We start from the raw sequence: 21,067 nt of genomic DNA, 5'->3' as shown, positions 1-21,067 counted from the left end.
ATTGGAGAGCCGCCTTCACACTCAACATACACACCTGACTGTCTAACCCAGCTGGTGGCAGCAGCAGCAGCAGATTCCAGCTTTAATCCGAGGTATTACTGGTGATCAAGGTGAGGAGTAGGATTGGGGGATACCTCCCCACAAGCACTCACATTGGCAGAGTATACCGCTGAGTCAGTCACTAGGTGCAGCTGCTTGCTTCCTCTTATACGCGCACACCAGGGCGCTGGTGGCTCAATGGACAGCATGCTGGACACATAATCCTGTGATCCGGTGTTCGATTCCCGGCGAGAAACACTAGGCAGTTTCTTTCACCCTGATGCCCCTGTTACCTAGCAGTAAATAGGTACATGGGAGTTAGACAGCTGTTACGGGCTGATTCCTGTGTGTGTGTGTGTGTGTGTGGAAAAAATAGTAACAGTTGATTGACAGTTGAGAGGCGGGCCGAAAGAGCGGAGCTCAACCCCTGCAAGCACAACTAGGTCAATGCGCACACAAAATGTGTAGAACACCGGGGAAGCAATTATATAATTACAGATAGTATGGTTTTCGAACAGAAAAGTCCTGTGTAACAAGTCTACTTGGTTTCAATGATAGAGCCACAGAGATTCGACAAGAAATGGATGGTTGGGTTGACTGTGTCTATCTGGACCTAAAAAAAAAGGGCTTTTGACAGTCCCACACAAGCGGTTGTTTTGGAAACTGGAACCTTCTGTGTGGATGACGAAGACTTCTGACGTGGATGAAAAACTTTCAAACTGACAAGCAGATGAGGGCGGTAATCAGAGGCAATGTATCTGACTGGAGGAGTGTTACTAGCAGAGTACCACAGGGTTCAGTTCTTGCACCAGTAATGTTCATCGTCTACCTTACCTTGATCTACATGGTCATGATGGTCTACATAAATGATCTACCAGAAGGAATACAGGATTATATGAACATGTTTGTGGATGATGCTAAGATATTCGGGAAGATAGGAGACGGGGACTATTGTAATGCCTCTCAAAAGGATCTAGATAAAATAAGTATTTGGAGCGTAAAGTGACAAATGGAATTTAATGTGAATAAATGTCATGTAATGGAATGTGGATCGGAGAAACTAGGTCACACACAACTTAAACATTAAGTGGAAAGGAATTTAAGAACTAATAAGGAACGAGACCTAGGGGTGGTTTGAATAATAAGCTGTCACCAGAGGAGCACATAAAGGTTGAGGCAGTTGGTAGTGGTAAGGATTGTGATGTTGTGGACCTTGACTTTAGCAAAGCTTTTGATACAGTGCCACATGAAAGACTGATTAAAAAGATAGAGGCTCATGGTATTGGGGGTGCTATATTAAGTTGGATTAGGGCATGGCTATACCAAAGGAAACAGAGTTAGTATAAATGGGTTAAGTCAGACTGGGAAAATGTTTAAGTGGAGTGCCTCAAGGCTCTGTCCTGGGACCTCTGTTGTTTATAATATATATAAATGATTTAGATTCGGGTTAGAGTAGCAACATTTACAAATTTGCCGATGATAAAAAAATCGTTAGGGAAATTAACACGGAAGAAGACTCACTATCACTTCAAGTTGATCTAAATAGGGTTTTGAAATGGTCAAAAGATTGGCAGATGCAGCTTAATGCTGATAAATGTAAAGTTTTGAGGCTAGGTAATGATGATAGAGTTACAAGATACGAGCTAGATGGTGTTGAGATTGCGAAGTCGGATTGCAAAAGGGATCTGGGAGTTATGATTAGTAAGAATTTAAAACCAATGGATCAATGCATGAATGTTCGTAATAAGGCAAATAGGACACTGGGATTTATTAATCGAAGCGTTAGTAACAAGACACCTGGAGTTGTTCTTCAGCTATATCTTGCTCTGGTTAGGCCCAGACGTGCTACAAATGGCTTCCGGAATTGAAAAACTGCTTTTCAGTTCTGCTACCATATCCCCTACAATTTTTATTTTCTCCCCAACAGTATGGCCTCCCACCCACCATCCTTTCTCCCAGTATTCTCTTAGCCTCCTCCCCCTCCCATAACAACATTTGAGTGGAGAAGAATGTAAGCAGGAATGTCATAACTGGCAACTGTGGAATCACCAGCCGTCTGTCATGGCTACTTTGGCGAGGGGGGGAGAGGAGCGACATGAGGGAGGGGTGTGTAATGGAGGGCGTACCGAAGAAGTACGATGGTTGAGATATAAATACACACGAAAGAATGAGGTAGTTGAAGCTCTTCTCGCCACTTTAAGAGGTACCTTTCCCCAGCCTTGATGGTCTTGTCTTGAATAGTTTACCCTGGGTACCCCCTCAGGCGGCCTATTTGACAATTTGTACCCGCAAACCATTGAGGAGAAAGTACAAGTTCATGTGGACCTTAAGCCTGATTGCGGCCATATTTTCGATGACTTGTACCAGATAAAGACCTGACATAATTCTTGTTACTGCTTAAGGTCACTTTCGAGCAAAACTCGGTGCTTAGATTTACTTAATTTGTTCATTCATTAATTTGTTTACTTCATTCGTCTTCACAGTTTGAAGACGAATGAAAAGGGAGAAAACTGCAGTATAACACTACAACCCCCTCGCTGCTACCAGATATAATGCTGCAACCCGTTCTCGCACTTTCTTACAGTCAATATTGACTTATTTAATAAGTGCATATGTGACATACTAATTTATTGTGAATATTTTAGTTTACCTTGAAAAGCTTCATAGAAAACACCGACCTTACCTAACCTTCTTAGTATGTTAAGATAAGCATCTTATTGCTTCGTAATTACAATTATTACTTAACCTATACCTGTAATAGGTTAAGTAATAATTGTAATTATTGACCGGGTTGAATGCAGTAACAGCTACTGCTGTCACCACTTGTAATACTAGGAAAACTTACCGCTTGTCACTAAAGTTAATTACTTTTGAATAATTAACATCTCTTGATAATTACCTGTCAATGATCACGAAGGAAGTTAATGACTCGAGCTGGAACTGTGGGATAATCGGCTCTTGTGGGACTTACCCTCCAGTAAGAAGCAATTGAGAAACTTAAATACATTTGAATTTGTCAATTTTTGGACATTACCAGTAAATAAGCCAGCTGACTTGAATGTTGGGATAACTCAAGTTATCAGGGTATAGCACGGGTGGGCCCCATGCTGTACTGTACTTTATATTGTAGGGGATATTTTAATTATCTGCAAGTGCTGATAAACAAAATATTCTTACATTTTAATTAGTTTCATCTATTTGTCTTGCATATTTACAGTTTAACTTACTGGTTGTCTGTTGTGTTTCAGGAGGACGGAACTTGTTGCAATTGCTGCTGAGTTTTGCTGTGGGTGGTCTGTTGGGTGATGTGTTCCTTCATCTGCTACCTGAGGCCTGGAGCATGGCCCTCGAAGGTATTTCACCCCCCGACTCTTATTGCCTACTCAATGTACTATACTGTACATGTTTCATTCATAAGATGGAATATAGTACAGTGAAAGCCCACTTGATTGGAATTTGATGTACCTGAAAGACAGCTGTTAAGGAAAGAGTCTCATACAGTATATCATTTAGACTTTAAAACCAAAAAGAGGTTTGGATTTATACAGTATAGCTAAAAATAGCAAATCTCGGATAGAACAATATATCAATTGCTGCAGAAGAGGCTCTGGACTTGCATTGCTTGACTAAAATACCTTTGAAAAGAGTCAATATTACTTACTACTTGCCATTGACAGGCACTCCAGAACGACATAATGAACTTATAAATAGCCTTATCTAACTTCTAATGTTTATTCTCTTGAATATTTTTCCCACAGACCTCTGCTCCAATGCTTTCTCTTCTAGCACTGAATGTCAAAATCTCTTGAGTTCTATATTTCCTATATACAAAGCAGTACTAGTGCTACAGTACAGTGCAGTACTTCAAACTTCTGTGCCAGCATCCTCACTTCCCAGCCCTCTTTATTGTTTATTAATGTAACCTTTTCTTTGGTGTTCAGATACCTCCTTGTTACCCACCTGGTTAAACCTGTCTTACACACAGAAATCACAATATAGTATGATATATCAAATGAACAAATCCATAAAGGGCCATGACAAGGGTTCGAACTTACGCCCGGGATGATCCTAGTGGATTTGTTCATTTAAACCTGTCTATGCAGGTGATGAGTCACAATAACGTGGCTGAAGAATGTTGACCAGACCACACACTAGAAGGTGAAGGGACGACGACGTTTCGGTCCGTCCTGGACCATTCTCAAGTCGATTGTCTGTAGACTGTAGGCTTAAACCTGTCTACTTCTGCTGGTAGACATAATATGCACTACCAAACACTTAAATATTAAAAGAAAATGGATGAAAATCCTTAGGTAACTAGAGTTTTAATCTCACAAGCACTGAGGGAAAAAGCACAAATCAAGATGTGTCGTGTTGCAGTAGGACTAATCCCCTTCCCGCTATCTCCTCTAAAAAAAAGTTTAATTTATAGTAAGAGTACAAGTATTACAGTACATAATTTTTTAAATTGATAAAATATTTTATTACTTATTACTACTGAAGGCATCAGAATATTTAATTGTACAGTATTTAATATGAAATGTGGATATTGCCTGTCCAGAATTGGCTTCATGGATTGAGGGAGCCTTGGGATATGGCATGTCCCCCCCCCCCCCCCACCATTTTTTCTCCCAGTATTCTCCCCACCATCCCATAACAACATATGAGTGGAGCAGAATGTAAGCAGGAATGTCATGGCTGGTAACTGTGGAATCAAATTAAAATAACCTGGTCAAATGAGTCACTGATAAGTCTTAACTCAATCCACCATCGAGTAACAACCTGACAATAAGACAAAAAGAGGAATCAATAACCTTAACATTCCCCCCAAGAACCAATATAAATCAGGTTTTTTTTTTAGCGGAATAACCTGTTCTTTATAATGAAGATTTATTCAGTTGGCAATTCTCTATGGCCCTCCAAGGCTAATTTTTTGTATTTCAACCTGTTCTAGTTAGGCTACATTGCATTAATCCAAAATTGTTATTTGTGAGATGCAATGCATTAAAATGTGTAGAGTACTAATTAATTTCATAAAGTTAAGTTTTTTCTTTCAATTAGAAGGAATTTTTCTACTTACACAGGTGGTGCAGGTACCCATGAAGCATTCACTCAGGTGGGTTTGTGTGTCCTGGCGGGAATCTTCGTGTTCATCATTGTGGAGATGATGGCTTCACATGGCTCTGGTGGCCCTACCAGCACCACCATGAAGGGCACCCCACAACCTACAAGGAAGGAGGTATGTTATTAATTAGTTGCCCAATATGATGAATACTTTATAATATTTCCTTTTTTCCTTATCGCTGTTTGCAATCGATTTATTTGCATTGAGTTCGATCATATAATGCACTTGAAAGGTCATAGTATGTTGTACAAGTAGCACCTTTGTGGCAGTTTTGGAGTGAATTCTTCTGACCTAAGGCCTCTTGGATGTTTTCAAGGCCAGAGACTATTGGGTCCATCCTGGGTTCAAATAACTTGCCAGGCTCTTGTCAACTGTGTACCCCCACCATAACAAAAAAACATTTCAAATGAGTCACTGATAAGTTTAACTCAATCCTCCATCGAGTAACAACCTTACAATTAGACAAAGAGGAATCAATACCCTTAATACCTCCCAAGAACCAATATAAAACAGGGGGTCCCCCTGTTCAGCATTTTTAAATATAGAAAATACTTTTTCTCATAGGTGACTGGTTATCTGAATCTAATAGCCAATGGGATTGATAACTTCACCCATGGGCTGGCAGTAGCAGGATCCTTTATGGTGTCTTATAAAACTGGTCTACTTACCACTGGTGCAATCCTCATACATGAAATTCCACATGAAGTGGGAGATTTTGCAATTCTACTTAAATCAGGTATGTATCGCTTGCGTCAAAACAAGTTATTTATCAAATACTGGTGTGACTCGGTTGGTACAATATACTGTCTTAAGCTCACTTATCCGAACTATATCAGAAGGACCCCTCACCAGATAACCCAGACATACGGTGCGCGCGTCCCAGCCTACCTCAAGAGAGATCGGGCATTTTGCGTCAGTGCGGCCAGACGAAAGTGTGTACTCTTTTTCAGTTTTCTCACCTAAATTTTTCATGTAACGTCGTTCATTTTTGTATCAATGTGTTCGCAATAGAATTTTTTACGGGGTTATATGCATATAAAGTCCAAAAGCCCGGCATACGACCTGCAGCAAACCCAAAAATCGGCCAAGCGTTACCCGTGAGCGCGCAAGAGCATTCAAATGTGTATACTCTCTTCAGTTTTCTCACCTCAGTTTTCATTTTACGTCATTCATTTTGATATCATGGTGTTCGCAATAGAATTCCCTACAGACTTATATGGATATAAAGTCAAAACGGCTGGCGTGTCACCCACAGAAATCCCGAAAATCGACCAAGCATTTCCCGTGAGCGAGCACCCATCCACACACCCACAACACCCGCACTAAAATGTGTTTTCTCTCGTCAGTTTTCGTGTTACATCATTCATTTTGGTATCAAAATGTTCGCAATAGACTTCTCTAAAGGGATATAGGCATAAAAGGTCAAAAAGCCCAGTGTGCCACCCACAACAAACCCGAAAATCAACTGAACGTTACTCATGAGTGCACAACCACTAAAATGTGTATACTCTTTCAGTTTTCTCATGTCAATTTTTGTGTTACATCGTTTATTTTGGTATCAAATTGTTCGCAATAGAATTCTCTAAAGGGATATATGCATATAAGGTAAAAAAAAAAAAAACGGCGTGCCGCCCTCAGCAAACCCGAAAATCGGCTGCGCTTTATCCGTGAGCGTTACCTATCAATTTTCATGTTACATCGTTCATTTTGGTATCAGTTTGTTCACAATAGAATTTTCTAAAGGAATATATGTATATAAGATAAAAATAAACAGGCACGCTACTTGCAGCAAACCAGAAAGTCCGCCGAGAGTTACCCAGGAGCGAGCGCCAATCTGCCCACCTACAATAAAATGTGTATACTCTGTTCAGTTTTCTTACCTTAATGTTCTTGCTATGTCGTTCATTCTGGTCTGAAATGGTTCACAATCTAAAGGCACACATTTTAAAATTAGTCCCATAATGATTGGAGAACAAATAGAGTACTAAAAAATATTTTAATTTTGGACTTCGCGGCCGTCCATTTCGCACATCCACAGAGTTAATTGTGGATGTCACAGTCGTCCATGGGGTATGAAAGTGTTATTCTCTGGTTATCTGGATTTCTGTCCAGATATGGTGAAGTTTTTCCAGAAACTTATCTGAACTTGATTTAAACTTTAAGCCTGTGGTATCAGGCCAAACTTCTGGTTATCCAGATTACCATCAGGATATTGTGAAGTTTGCCAGAAAATTATTCAGATGTGGTTTTGGCCAGATAACCCAAATATCCGGTTTAACGGAATCTGGATAAGTGAGCTCGTACAGTATTTGGTAAATAAACTCCCACCAGTCTTAATATGAATATTAAAATATAACTGACTTGCTTGCTTTATTTTTAAATAATAATTTTAACACTTGCCACTTGTATAATACTTTACTTCTTTTTAGCTACTGAAGGGGCCTCAGTAGCTTTGCAGTGCTACAACCCAGAAGCAACCAAACCTTGGTTGCTTCCTGTACTGACCTGTACTGACTTATGGGCACCTACCCAATTAAAAAAGGCAAAGAGAAGCCTTGGGGATTAGAAATCACCACAGAACCAAGAAAAATGCCCACCAGAAAGAAAAATGGTCCAAAACATGCAAGTGCTTGGTGAGATTTGTATCCCTGATGAAAACAGGGATACAAATTAATGTGGCTAAATCATTACCTAGACTGACTGACTTGCCACTAGGTGGCAGCCAGGAATTCCAGAGTCTTCGATTATTGGCCAGCCAGCCAGCTAGATCACTTGCCAAGTGGCACTTTGTTCACTCGGCTCTGCTGGGCTCTGTCACCTTTTGACTTTCAGATTAGTAGCAATTAGTGGGGTCATTACAGGGTTACAGTACTTAGTTTTGTTTCTTTTCTGCTTAACATGTGTTCTGTAACCCAACTTGCATGTGCCCAGTTATGACAGTTCACTCCCCTCTGCATGGCCTGTTGATAGGGAGGAGCATTTTGGGCAGTTCCTTGATCTTAATTTTTTCCCAGAATACAACCCACTAAATCATTTAACAAGCAGGTACCCATTCAATGCTGGGTGAACAGAGGCTACAGTTAAGGATTGACTCTTGAGCAATGTTATCTGATGGCCGGTGGTGTGCTTGGGTCACACACCCTCTTACACCTCACTTCAGTGAGTGGCTATAGGATGTTGTCTTACAGCAACTTGGTGGCTCTATTGCCATAGGGATGTTAATCCTCGGAGTCATCTACAGGTATGCAACATAGGAGGTGGTCATTTTCTGAAATCCATGGCTGAGTGTAATAATTAAGTTCTTCTTTCAAATTGGCTGCTTAGTAACACAACCTCCCTGCCCACTGCTTTCTTTACCCATGGAGATGGGGGAGGGAATGGGTCTGGGCAGCTCAAGAATGGGCTGGCTGGGAGGGGGGAAGGGGGGAGGAGTCACCTGGGCTACCATCTCGAGGTGGGCAAGTATATCTAGGCAGTGATATTGCCAAAATATCAATCATTTGCATTACTTTTATTTAGGGTTGCAAATCTCAGTAAGCAGTTGCTTGTTTTGGGAGCATTTTAGGGTGATTTTGGATCCTCAGTTTTCCCTTTCCTTCTTTAAGCAGATCAACTTGTCCCTGTAGGTGCTTGAGGGTCACAAGAGTCCAGGTGTGTTCCCAAAGCTTTGGCGCTTCCAGGTTGTAGCATTGGAGAGCTACGGAGCGATCCACCAGAAATTTCATCACATTTACCGCTGGATTTATATATATACCTTTACATTTTATAATTTGCCACTCGTGCAGTAACTGGTACGTGCTTCTGGAATTGTTAACATGCCTTAATATCTAGGTTTGTTATATTTATACTGTTAAACATTTTGTCTACTGCAGGGTTTACTCGGTGGGAGGCCACCAAGGCTCAGATCTATACTGCTGGCATTGGTTTAATGGGGGCTTTGTGTACACTTTGCATCGGCACCTCCGATGTTTTAGGTGAGTCCATCCTCGGCAGTGTATCATCTAATTTCATTTATCTTCATGATCAGGAAGGCTTAGGGAAGTGTAGCTATGGATATATGCCTGTCTGTCAGGTTTGGCCAGTAGTTAGCTGAAGGGATGAGTCTTCCCTTGTCTTTATTATTAAGAATTTAATTTTGAACAATACATTGGTTCAAATGTATACACAGTACATACATTCTTTCTATATACTGTATATAATATACTATAATATACTGTACTCTGTACAGTAATTATCATTCCATATTGATGGGATGCATGTTTATAAATATAACATACTGTATAATTATACAATACTGTAGTGATTATGTGGAAATAATCACATAATCTGGAAATTATGTGTTTTGCAGGTGGGGCACAGGTGTACATTTTGTCGTTCACAGCGGGTGGCTTCCTCAACATAGCCTTAGTGAGCGTTCTGCCTGAACTGCTGCAGGAGGAGCGTCCTGCTCAGTCATGTGCGCAACTTCTCTGCCTCCTGTGTGGCACCCTGACAATGGCAGCTGTAGCTCTTATGTGTTAAGTGACGTCAGGCTAATCTTGTCTGTTCAATCTACTCATCATTTCCACGCATAATTTACAATAATTTTGGAAAACAAATATTCTTTGGATTCTGTATGCTCTGCAATGACTACTTACTGATTTTATCCAAAAGTTTTAATGGCATATATTTGTGTGTGTGCATAATTACCTAATGTGTGTGTGTGTGTATGTATGTATGTATGTATGTTTGTATGTATGTATTTGTGTGCTATTAACTAAGATTAGCTGCAGGATGAGTGCTACGCCGGTGGTGTCTTGTCTTCCCAATAATCTTCGTCGTATGACATTTTGAAGCTTCCAGTAGTTTTGGTTATATATAGTATTTGCCTCTTATTGAATTTATTTAATATGTCTGCCACTTATCAAAAGTGAATTTTTGAATGTTTATTCTGGCACTTTTAGCTTGACTATGACTTTGTTTTTTATATAGCCGATACAAAACCTCCTTAAAATTTTACTGATTTCTGTTACTATTTTGTATGAGATTGTCACCTGTGTGTTCCTGTTAGCCTTTCTTCATAGCTGGTGTAATTACCTAAGTGTAGTTACAGGATGAGAGCTACACTCATGGTGGCCCATTTTCCCAGCACTCTATCATATAACTCTTTGAAACTACTGACGGTTTTGGCCTCCGCCACCTTCTCACTTAACTTATTTCTACCATCTACCACTCTATTTGCAAAAGTGAATTTTCTCATATTTCTTTGGCAGCTTTATTTAATTAGCTTAAATCTATGACCTCTTGTTTTTGAAGTTCCAGGTTTCAGGAATTCTGAGACCTGGACCCTGTCAGATACCCTGACAAGGACATTCTTCCCTGTCAATTCTTTTGGCTTCTATCCTCTCCTTGTAGCTGTTTTATTTTAGTTCTGGAAGCCATTTAGTTGCATGTCTTTGCACCTTTTCTAATTTGTTGATGTGCTTCTGAAGACATAAGCACCATACAACTGCTGCATATGTCAACTTTTGTCTCTTAAAGGTCATGAACAGTTTCTAGGACCACCCCCTAGATCTCTTTCTTTATCAGATTTTTTTGTAAAGCTCTTTCAAATAATTTGTAGGTTATGTATGGTCTATTTTCTCCTATAGGTATTCCACATTCCATAACATGGCATTTATTCTCATTAAATTCCATTTGCCAAGTGGTGTTCCATACCCTTATTTTGTCCACATATTCTTGAAGGGGGATGACAGTCATCTTCCCTAATATCTATCATCAGCAAGAATGTTCATATAATTCTGTATTCTGTCTGGTAGGTTGTTTATGTAGACAATGAACATTACTGGTGCAAGAACTGAACCCTTTGGTACTCCACTTGTGACAGTTTTCTAGTGCAATGCATTTGGTGTGTGGATGTGTTTGTGTGTAATAATTACCTAATTAATTACCTAAGTGTAGTTACAGGATGAGAGCTATGCTTGGTGAACCCCTTCTTCTCGGTAATCTTTATCATATTATGCTTTGAAATTACTGATTGCTTTTGGCATCCACCACCTTCTCACTTGACTTGTTCAACCGCCTACAACTGTTTGCAAAAGTGAAATTTTGTATATTTTTTTGGCACTTCTATTTTCTTAGCTTGAATCTATGGCCTCTTGTTTTTGAAGTTTCAGATTAACAAATTTCATCTTGTCAACTGTGCAATTGTTTCTTAATGACAACACAGCTCTAGGTTGAGTGCCAATCAAAAAGAAAGTTTGTACCAAAATAAACATTTGTAATTAATATCTAGCATATTCACTTGATTCAAAATTTGTTCCAGTAATTACCTAAGTAATTACCTAAGTGAAGTTACAGGATGAGAGCTATGCTCGTGGTGTCCCGTCTTCCCAGCACTCTTTGTCATATAACGCTTTGAAACTACTGACAGTCTTGGCCTCCACCACCTTCTCCCCTAACTTGTTCCAACCGTCTACCACTCTGTTTGCGAAAGTGAATTTTCTTATATTTCTTTGGCATCTGTGTTTAGCTAGTTTATATCTATGACCTCTTGCTCTTAAATATCCCAGTGTTGTTTGCTAACCACTAAGCCACTAATTTGATTTTTTTTTTATATGAACTTCTCCACCATCCCTGATTGGTAGAATATGTCTTCTTTTCCCAGGCCTTGCACATCATTAATTTGTTATTGACCTAGTTGTGTGAATTTTTGTATTTTCTGTACCTGAGATTTAACTATTTTCACTTCAAGCTTCACTTCAGCTTCAAGGACAGGGACACGCCATTTTGGGTTGAATTCTTCATTACTTTTACAATACGATAAGTAAAGGTTCCTATTTTGCAAGTACTGTATCAGAGAAATACTCGTAATATAGTCTGCAAATTATTCATAATTTGCATTATTATTTTTGTCTGATTATTTGGATGAAAATGTCAGCATCCCATGATAAAGACAATGTCTAATATCAACCACAAAGTATTTACCCCACTTGCCAATTATACTATGAAAAATAATAAGGTTAGTCTAAGGGTTAATTAACCCTTTGCTGTTTTTGCCCCCTTAACAATTTTGTGTGCTGCCAGCATCTTGGCCCATGCACAAATACCTTAGCAATATTTGGCCTCCAATGCATACTGGGAAGTTACTATGCATGGTAAAGTGTTCAGTGTGGTATTTGTTTTTTAAGTTAAAGAGTTATACTTTACGATGGTAATTTGACCAGACCACACATTAGAAGGTGAAGGGACAACGACGTTTCGGTCCGTCCTGGACCATTCTATCGACTTGAGAATGGTCCAGGACGGACCGAAACGTCGTCGTCCCTTCACCTTCTAGTGTGTGGTCTGGTCAAATTACTGTAGCCATGTTATTGTGACTCATCGCCTGCTTTACGATGGTATTTTCAAAAATGGAATAAAAGCAAAATACAATAACAAAGGGCGAGTTAAAGTTAGCCAACATCGGAACGTTCTACCATTTTGACCAATGACAACTGTAGGCATCTCAAATATGTTGAAAGGTTAAAAACAAACATTTTTCAGAGGATCATAAATTTGAGCCTTTCATTTATTTTACAAACAAAACATTTCAAACATTGCATGTAGATAAACGTGATAGGGCAACTGTGATATGGTTAAACTGTATTTGTAATGTTTTGCTGTATGTAAATGAACTGAAGATGCATAATTTGTGCAAGCGTATGCAAAGTGGGGTAGGATACCTTTAGTGGAAGAGTCAGTAAAGTTGTCATTCACTTACACAAGACCATAGTCATGAGAATAACCAGGAATTCTTGGATCCTCTGATATTACTGTATACCTTTTGTCATGTAAATGGCACCAGAAATACCTATTATGCAATTTCTAATAGTTTTTGCTATATATTCCAGATAATATTTGATGATAGCAAAGTATAATTACTAAAGCTATACTTTTTTATATGCAGTATTATTAGGATAGATGTAAGTCAGCATATTAAGAGCATCAATGATACGTGAACAAGATGCATTCTGCAACTTCCAAGTCATCTAAATAACAATTCATTGTGTTGGGGACAGGCAGCCACAGTGTATTTATACATGTTAGGCTTATATCGAGGTACACCAGGTCAAATTAATGACCCCCCCCTCCCTCCCTGTCTTGGATGAAACCCCAAAACAAGCTGACTAACTTCTGGGTGCCTACTAACTGCTGGATGAACAGATGTATTAGGTGAAAGGAAACATGCCCAGCCATTTCTGTCCTCCCTGGGATTCGATCCTGGAATTCTTAATTGTGAGTTGAGAACAAACCCGACTGTACTAATGGGACCCTCAATATGCATCCAGTGTCTATGGCATCAGGAAATGCTGGAAATCTGTTGTTCAGGGCTTCAAGCGGTGAAGCCAAGGGAAAACGTGATGAATTTTTAACAAAACGCTCAGCTTATAAATAAATAAAGTTGAATCTGGAATTCCTAGGAGTGTCATGTGTATCAAATTCAAAGTTAGCAAAACCACGCTCAATGTTATTTTGAAGGCTGTAGACCAAATTTTTTCACATTCTGTTAAAGGTGCAAGTGATGTAGTAATGTGCAACAGAATTTTTTTTTAGTAATTGCTCGTGTTAAAAGTGTTGATGAGGCTGTCTGGGAGTGGTACAGGCAGACATGTGGCAAATCAAAGAAGCCAGTGCCAAGATGGCTCAGTAAGGGAAAAGGCCAAGCATTTTCACCAGCAAGTGAAGTTTCATGATAAGCGAGTGTACAGTGATAGCTAAGGGGCTTTAAGGTTCATATCTGTGAAATTGCGAGTTGAAAAGTAATCTGCTGATGCAAAAGTGCAGAGGAATTTGTGTCAAAATTTGAGGAGACAGTGCAGGATGACTCTTTTTATCTCCTGAACAAATTCATAATGCAGATGAAATAAGCTTGCACTGTGTATGTTGGATGAGTATACATACTCTCTTCTAGATGAAGGTGATGGTTCAGCTGGGTTCAAGGCAAGTAACAAAAGGCTCTCTGTACTCTGTTGTGCAAATGCAACTGGCATGCACGAATTAAAATGACTCATTATTGACAAAAGTAAAAATCCAAGGGCCTTTAAATGTGTCATTAATACTATCATTGTCATTTTTAAGGCTCAGCTCATCACATGAATGTCTAGACCCATTTTTCATAAATGCTTTTTAAATCATGTCATACCCGAGGTGAGATCATTTTAACAGTACTGGGTATTGGCTTGCCAGGGAACAGCAAAGTGGAGCTCTTTCTTGATCCACATGAACAACACATCCACATGAAAATGAGCGAGTTAAGGGCAATAGGTTTGGTACATATGCATTTGTAGGATTCAGAAAATTTGTCAGAGGAAGAGGAAGATGGAACAAGTCAAGCATGCATGGCAGAGGTAGAGAAGAGCTTTGAAATCTTTTTAAAGTTCGACTACAGAAGATCTGATGTCATTTTACAGATTTTGCAGCATTTTCAAAAATGCTAAACATCTGGATGCTTGGGGCAATTAACACTCAAAGAGGATGATTGAGGGCTTCCAAGAGAGCTCAAACTAAAGCCTTTTGTGTTCGTCCTCCATGTAACCATGAAGATTGATCATGTAACCCTCAACATCCACCTCCACCCTCAGTTAACACCACCATACTCACCTAGACATTATTCCAGGATCATATGTGGAGAAACATCTGGACACTTGGTGAGTACCCATATTTATTGTTAGTGAATCGAGGAAGAGGGAGGAGATATATAGAGAGCCAGCATGGAAACCCGAAGAGAAGAAGTGGAGAGGGAAAGAGGGGGCAAGTAGGGAGGTGGTTAGAGCAAATAGTCCCATTTCGTAATCCCACCAAGAATCCGACAGAAATGCCAGATGGGTAGATAAGGCAGCGATGGACACAAGGAAGCATACTAGAAACAATAAAACGAATCATAGAAAACTACAGGGTTTATATAATGTTAAAGATGCATTTAAAAACACATTTCTTTTTATGGTATACAGTACTAAAATATTGAATTTTACAATAACTGTATTGTTGCCACAAAATATAAAAGCAGAGGAAAGCATATTTCTGATGACCTAAATGTAAATGCTATAGTATACAGGGCATAAGGAAACATGATTTTACATAAACCTACCGATGCCTCAAAATATAAGGCAGAGGAAACCATATTTCTAATGGCCTAAGCATAAATGCCACAATATGTAGGGCATAAGGGAACAGAAAAGTACACTCACTTAACTGTTTGTACAATAATGGAAATTATCAAGGTACTGTATCAAGATTTGCATGAATGTTTATATTAAAAAAAAAAATTGTGGTATCTCTTATGTGTGAAAAATGTCATCAAAGTCAGATAAAAAAATGAAAAAAAAGATATAAAAATATTTGTCAATAATTTGTTTTGAAATTTGAATGTTTTACCAAAAATGCAACCAAAAGTCATCAACAGTATTACTTCTGATATAATTTTCCCTAATCTATTATTCTATCTGATATAAATAACTTTGTTCATTCTTTCCTATGAGTCATATTTCATTGATCTGATTGTTTTCAAGTTTTCATAGCAAAATAAAAAAGAATAATAAAGTACAAAAGATTTTTATGGAAATCTCTACTATTTCCAATATTTTAAATGCTGTCCTTGTTTAAAAAATACAAATAAAACACTTAAGAGTTGGGCAATTCCTTTTAAATACAACTTAAATTGTACCAACAAAAATAGGTTTTCTTGTTGTACGGGACTCAAGAATTTGTGACAGTGTATAATTTTAACTACCAAAGCTGAGATGGCTCCTTCAACCAACTGTTGGATGCTGCTTTAGCATGCTTCATGTGCAAAACTTTGTTATATTAAGCTTTGGGCTTAATATTAACTTTTCTTGTGTGTTTGTAATCCCACAGTTCACTGGGGCAGTGTACATTTAGAGAGATGTAGAAATTAGTAACGATTTAGCTACAATAGTACAGTTTGGTAGTTTATTGAATTTGTTAAGGGAAATTAAACAATTAATAATGCTACACAATAAATCCTTTGCATATTGGTTTCCACCACTTGCTAATTATATTTTTGCTGATAGAATGCATAGAAACTTGTTTGTCTGGAAGGGCTGCATCAGTTGCCAGAGTATCACTAGGTAGGTGATGGACAGGTCTTAGACAGTCTGGCCCCCTCAATGGAAACATTGGGAAGTGAGAATTTAGTATTACATTATTCACATTACTGAAGGGAAAACACACCAAAAAGGTAGAGTGCACCAAAACAAATACTTGCTTGGCAACATTTGCAACCCTGATTCGAATTATGTACTCACTTGTCAAAGTCCAACCACTAGTTAGCTCCTCACCCTCCCCGTAAAAGAGGGGGCGGGACCAAAGAGCCGAAGCTCAACTCCTGCAAGCACAGCTAGGTGAGTACAGATATCAGCCCTGGCAGCTCAGTCCGGTTCCTTTGTTATTACTGTAATTTATATTTATGAGCTCCAGTGTGTAGGAAGAGCCCCAGAGCCAAGTGTGCGTCACATGACTCTATTGTGACTGTTATCTCGGTTTGCAAGTTATCATGTTTTAACACTATAGTACCTGGGATATCATGATTGTAATTTGTCACCATTCCTTGCAAGTTAGAGATGGCCTGTGGTACTTAAAAGTTTGAGGAAAATATCCATGTAGAAGCTTAGAAAACACTGCACAGTACATGTATTTTCATGATACATTTACACTTCTTCATTAGCTTTGAAACAGTTTTTTCTAGTACAGTACTGTATTTAAAGTTTGATGTATGTTTCACCTTAAAACAAAATATTAATCTTGTTATTGTAAAAAAAAATTAATCTTGGTCATATTCGATTACCTGTATATTCCAATCCAATGGTAAGAAGCATGATCCGACCATACATACAACCTTCCAGTTAATCATAAGTGGTTCTCTTCCTGCTTAAGCTGTCACTTGGCATCTTGGATATAACAAATTTTCTTTATTGATGCTCGATAGATTTGTTTAATATGTACCTGAGATATTTACAAGTATATTCGGTACTTTATTATACTCAATTTTATGTACTTGCACTCGGCTTCCATTAATCTTATTTTATTATCTTTGTGATCAAGCAGCACCACTTAGCAATATTTTATCTTATGTTTTAGTTGCATGTTTGAATAGTATCACATAATTCTGCCGTGATATGAAAACAAAACTTAACGCACAAGTAATGTATATATGTATGCATGCCATATCTGATACTTGGGTATTTGAACTCAAAGTGTATGCCCAGTACCACGTGCTTCCATAGCCACAGTGTGGCACTAGAGATATTTTAATATATTAACCATTTTATAGTGCCACATGCTTCATCCTGCCTACATGAATGTTGTAATACAGTACTTCAAATATGAAATCATTTGATGTTATTTTAATGTAAATGATATCAAAATGTATTAACAAATTTTAGGTCATGTTGGTTTTGAAATATGTATATATATATATATTTTAACAAATATCAAATATTATTTATGTAAATCATTGGTAATGTAATAATGTCCATTCATGCCTCAATTTGTGTGAGAATTTGGGTACAGTATAACAATTTCAACATAGCTTTCATAGTCATGGTTTAAAGTTGTTATATTGTCATGTGTGCACGCATTATATTGTGTAAGGTCTAATGACCTAGAGTATACTCTTAGAACCTCAATACTGTACTATGTTAGGTTCAAACCTATTTTTATGATAAGAGGGCCATTGTATGATGAAAATGTCATCTTTATTAAGATTGAATGGAATCTTCACATTGCAGTTATACTTTTATTTTATTGCTGCAAATTATATTACTTATGTCTCACATGTATTTACCTATGTATCACATGTATTAACATTAGTTACAACAAGACTAGCAAATGGCCACTTGCAATAAGACATTTAACACTACGCAGCAGCAGCAGCAGGAGGCGGCGGCGGCAGGTGTCTTCTCTTTTGTATCATTACCAATAGTGAATATAATGTTTATATTTATCACTCGGTTTTGAAGTGCATTTCAACATGAGCCTAACCACTTTGACTTTTTGTAACACTTGCATAGTCAAACTACTGTATTTTTATATGGACATAAAGAGAAATTGTCCTAAGCATTTTGTACTGTTCATAATTTACTTTCAACAAAATGCATTGCATGTCTCTCATGTGTTGTCAAGGAAATGTTTAATGTTATAAATTACTGTAATTTGATATATTTTGCTACCTAATTTAACTGTTACACATCTTTAGAATTGTAACATGAAAATTAAATTTCAGGTATATTTTCTTTACAGTACAAGTCTTTTATGTGTCTAGATCATTATCTTTTTTTTAAATATTTTTTTACAGATTTATGTTGGTAAATGAAAACACCGAGGACCAGAATCTGCGTGCTAAGAAGGCATCATGTTCACTCATTAGGTTTTACATATATTATGTATGTCATTATACATGGTGCTGTGTATAGTGTTACAGTTATTCCGTAGCTGCAGTATATTATTGGATACCATTATAGGTGTTCATATAAGGTATAATAAATGAATTATAACATTTTAGTCATGGTGTACAGGTATTGCATCGTGTAAGTTTAAAGACATTACTCTTAAGAACCTACATACAGTATAGTTTAAAGAATTTTTTTTTGCGATAAGGTAATTTAGGATATTTTAATTTAGAGTGAAATTTTCAAGCAGTCATTAATTTATTACTGTATATGTATGGTATTATTGGGTAATTGAAGTTTGTAAATGACGTTTTTTATATAATGCAGGCAAGCAGGCAATGCTTGCCTGCATTTCACTCTTATGTGATGACCAATTTTGTTGTTTCAGATTTGACAAGAAAAGCAAATTATAATTTTCTTAAATATAAAACTGAATCCAGTATTTTAAGCAAATTTAAATTGAATCCATTATTTCTTAAGAAAGTATATACTGATGTCTTAAAGTGTATACTGTAATTTGTATGTTGGTGATTTAGACAATTAGGTCTTTTTATTGGGTGTTTTTTATCCATAAGTTATTGGAGTGGGTAGTAGCCAGCATCATGATCAAGACTCGCTGAAGAAACAAAAATTTCATATCGAAAAGATATAATTTTTTACTTAATATATTTCTACTTCTTACTTAGCAAGAGTTAAATGACAAGCACATAACTGATATAAAAGCTCTCGGTATGAACAAATCCACAAGGACCATGACGAGGATTTGAACCTACATCCGAGAGCATCCCAGACGCTGCCTTAATTGATTGAGCTACGACTTGGAATCCTCGTCACAAGGGCCGTAACGAGGTTCGAATCCTCATCACGGCTTGTGAATTTGTTTATTTGATGCATCACACTATTGTGATTTCTGTGAATAATGAAGTAAGGGTGAAGAGGTAGAACAGCCTGACATAGCTCGAGTGCATGGGGGAGTTGTGTAAAACCCTGGTTTGTGTCTCGGAGAGACTGCAGGATCCGTTGGTAAATCAAAATGATTTCCCGGTTGCAATTCTTTTCCATGTCGTAGCTCAGTCGATTAAGGCAGCATCTGGGATGCTCTCGGAAGTAGGCTCAAATCCTCGTCACGGCCCTTGTGGATTTGTTCATTTGATGCATCATGCCATTGTGATTTCTGTGTGTAAGGTATCAGTATGTTCCGTGCAAACATTATTTTGATAATACTCCCATAACACTAAATGTTAATTATTACTAAACATAAATACATTATTAACACATGTTTTAATATAAAATACTTGTTCACGACCTCTTAATAACAAGGTTTAATTTAACTATGGTGTGTTGGCATCGATTCGAGCTTAATACCCGAGCATTCATTAACAATAGCCATTGTAAATGTGAAGTCCAAATCTGTAATTGATGATATTTCCAGTTTAATTCTCTCAATTATTATGATGCATAATTTGAAAAAAGTTTGCAGTTTCAGAATACAGTACTATAATCATCCAAGAGAAATTATTGGTAGTTGAATGTGGAACTTGCATAATACAGTATGTATCGACCCGAATGCCTTCCGAGATAAAATAGCTCGTTAAATCGGAAATTATCACTTACAATATTGTCAAGGTATTTTGTATAATGTTATACTGTATATTTTTTATATATCAGTGAAATTTAAAGATAAGTGGAATAAATGTTGCACATCAGGATTGATTGTATTGCAACATTGTCTGCACTTTATGCTGTTAAGATTAACGTCCTTGCCTTCCTGATGTCAGAACTTAAGTTATATTTCTCTGTTGTAAAATTCATGAACTTGGTTTTTGTCTTCATCACATGTGCAAACATGTTTCATATGAAAAATATAATATTCTCCATTAAAAGTGTCTAATATGCCTCCATCATAAAACTGTTGCCAACATCACATTCATCATAGGCCCAAGACCTTTCAAGACTCTCCCTCTACACATAAGGGGCATAACTGATTGACCTCTCTCTGTTCAAACACCTTCAAAGAATACTTGATCATCCAGGCTGTGACTCATACATCAAGCTGTGAGCAGCTGCATCAAACAGCCTGGTCGACCAGACCCCCAACCAGGAGGACTGGTCAGAGACTGGACTGCAGAGACGATCTTCAGAATCAGACAGGTATGTGGTTATCCATTTAATAATGTCTTATCTTTAAAGATTTTTAAGATTTGTCTAATATTATCTACAGGAACAATTGAATAAAATGGGTGGGAGGCAACATGAGTCTCACTTACCAGGGGACACCACATCAAGGATGCTGCCTTAATGTGGTGATGGGAGCTCTTGTGTATCATCCTTGGATGGGTATGGGTAGCTTCTGCTGTCTGTGATAGTGCACAGCAGGCATAATCCGGGATCCTGGGTTTAATCCCTGGGCATGACAAATATGGTTGGGCATGTTTCATTTCGCCTGATACTTTTGATCGCCTAGCAGTAAATAGGTAGC

At 37.8% G+C, this 21,067-nt stretch overlaps 1 protein-coding gene across 4 annotated transcripts in view; it reads left to right on the top strand.

The window, feature by feature from the left end:
* Positions 1-20,471, top strand: part of LOC123764394 (zinc transporter ZIP13 homolog) — a 60,907-nt gene extending 40,436 nt beyond the window's left edge. For 3 of the 4 annotated variants that reach the window (XM_045752181.2, XM_045752180.2, XM_045752183.2), the window contains 5 exons: positions 3,288-3,392; positions 5,121-5,275; positions 5,726-5,897; positions 9,034-9,135; positions 9,510-20,471. In XM_045752181.2, the coding sequence (XP_045608137.1) occupies positions 3,288-3,392; positions 5,121-5,275; positions 5,726-5,897; positions 9,034-9,135; positions 9,510-9,682 (707 nt within the window). In that variant the 3' untranslated portion in view covers positions 9,683-20,471. Of the gene's footprint in view, positions 1-1,969; positions 2,243-3,287; positions 3,393-5,120; positions 5,276-5,725; positions 5,898-9,033; positions 9,136-9,509 lie in introns of those variants that run through there. The other variant, XM_045752182.2, reaches the window with a different exon arrangement.
* The last annotated feature ends 596 nt before the right edge of the window (positions 20,472-21,067 follow it).

Source organism: Procambarus clarkii, chromosome 82 (assembly GCF_040958095.1).
Source record: "Procambarus clarkii isolate CNS0578487 chromosome 82, FALCON_Pclarkii_2.0, whole genome shotgun sequence".
NCBI classification, from domain to species: Eukaryota; Metazoa; Arthropoda; class Malacostraca; order Decapoda; family Cambaridae; genus Procambarus; species Procambarus clarkii.
The sequence above is the reverse complement of the archived record's forward strand: the minus strand, read 5'-3'. Positions and strand labels throughout refer to the sequence as shown.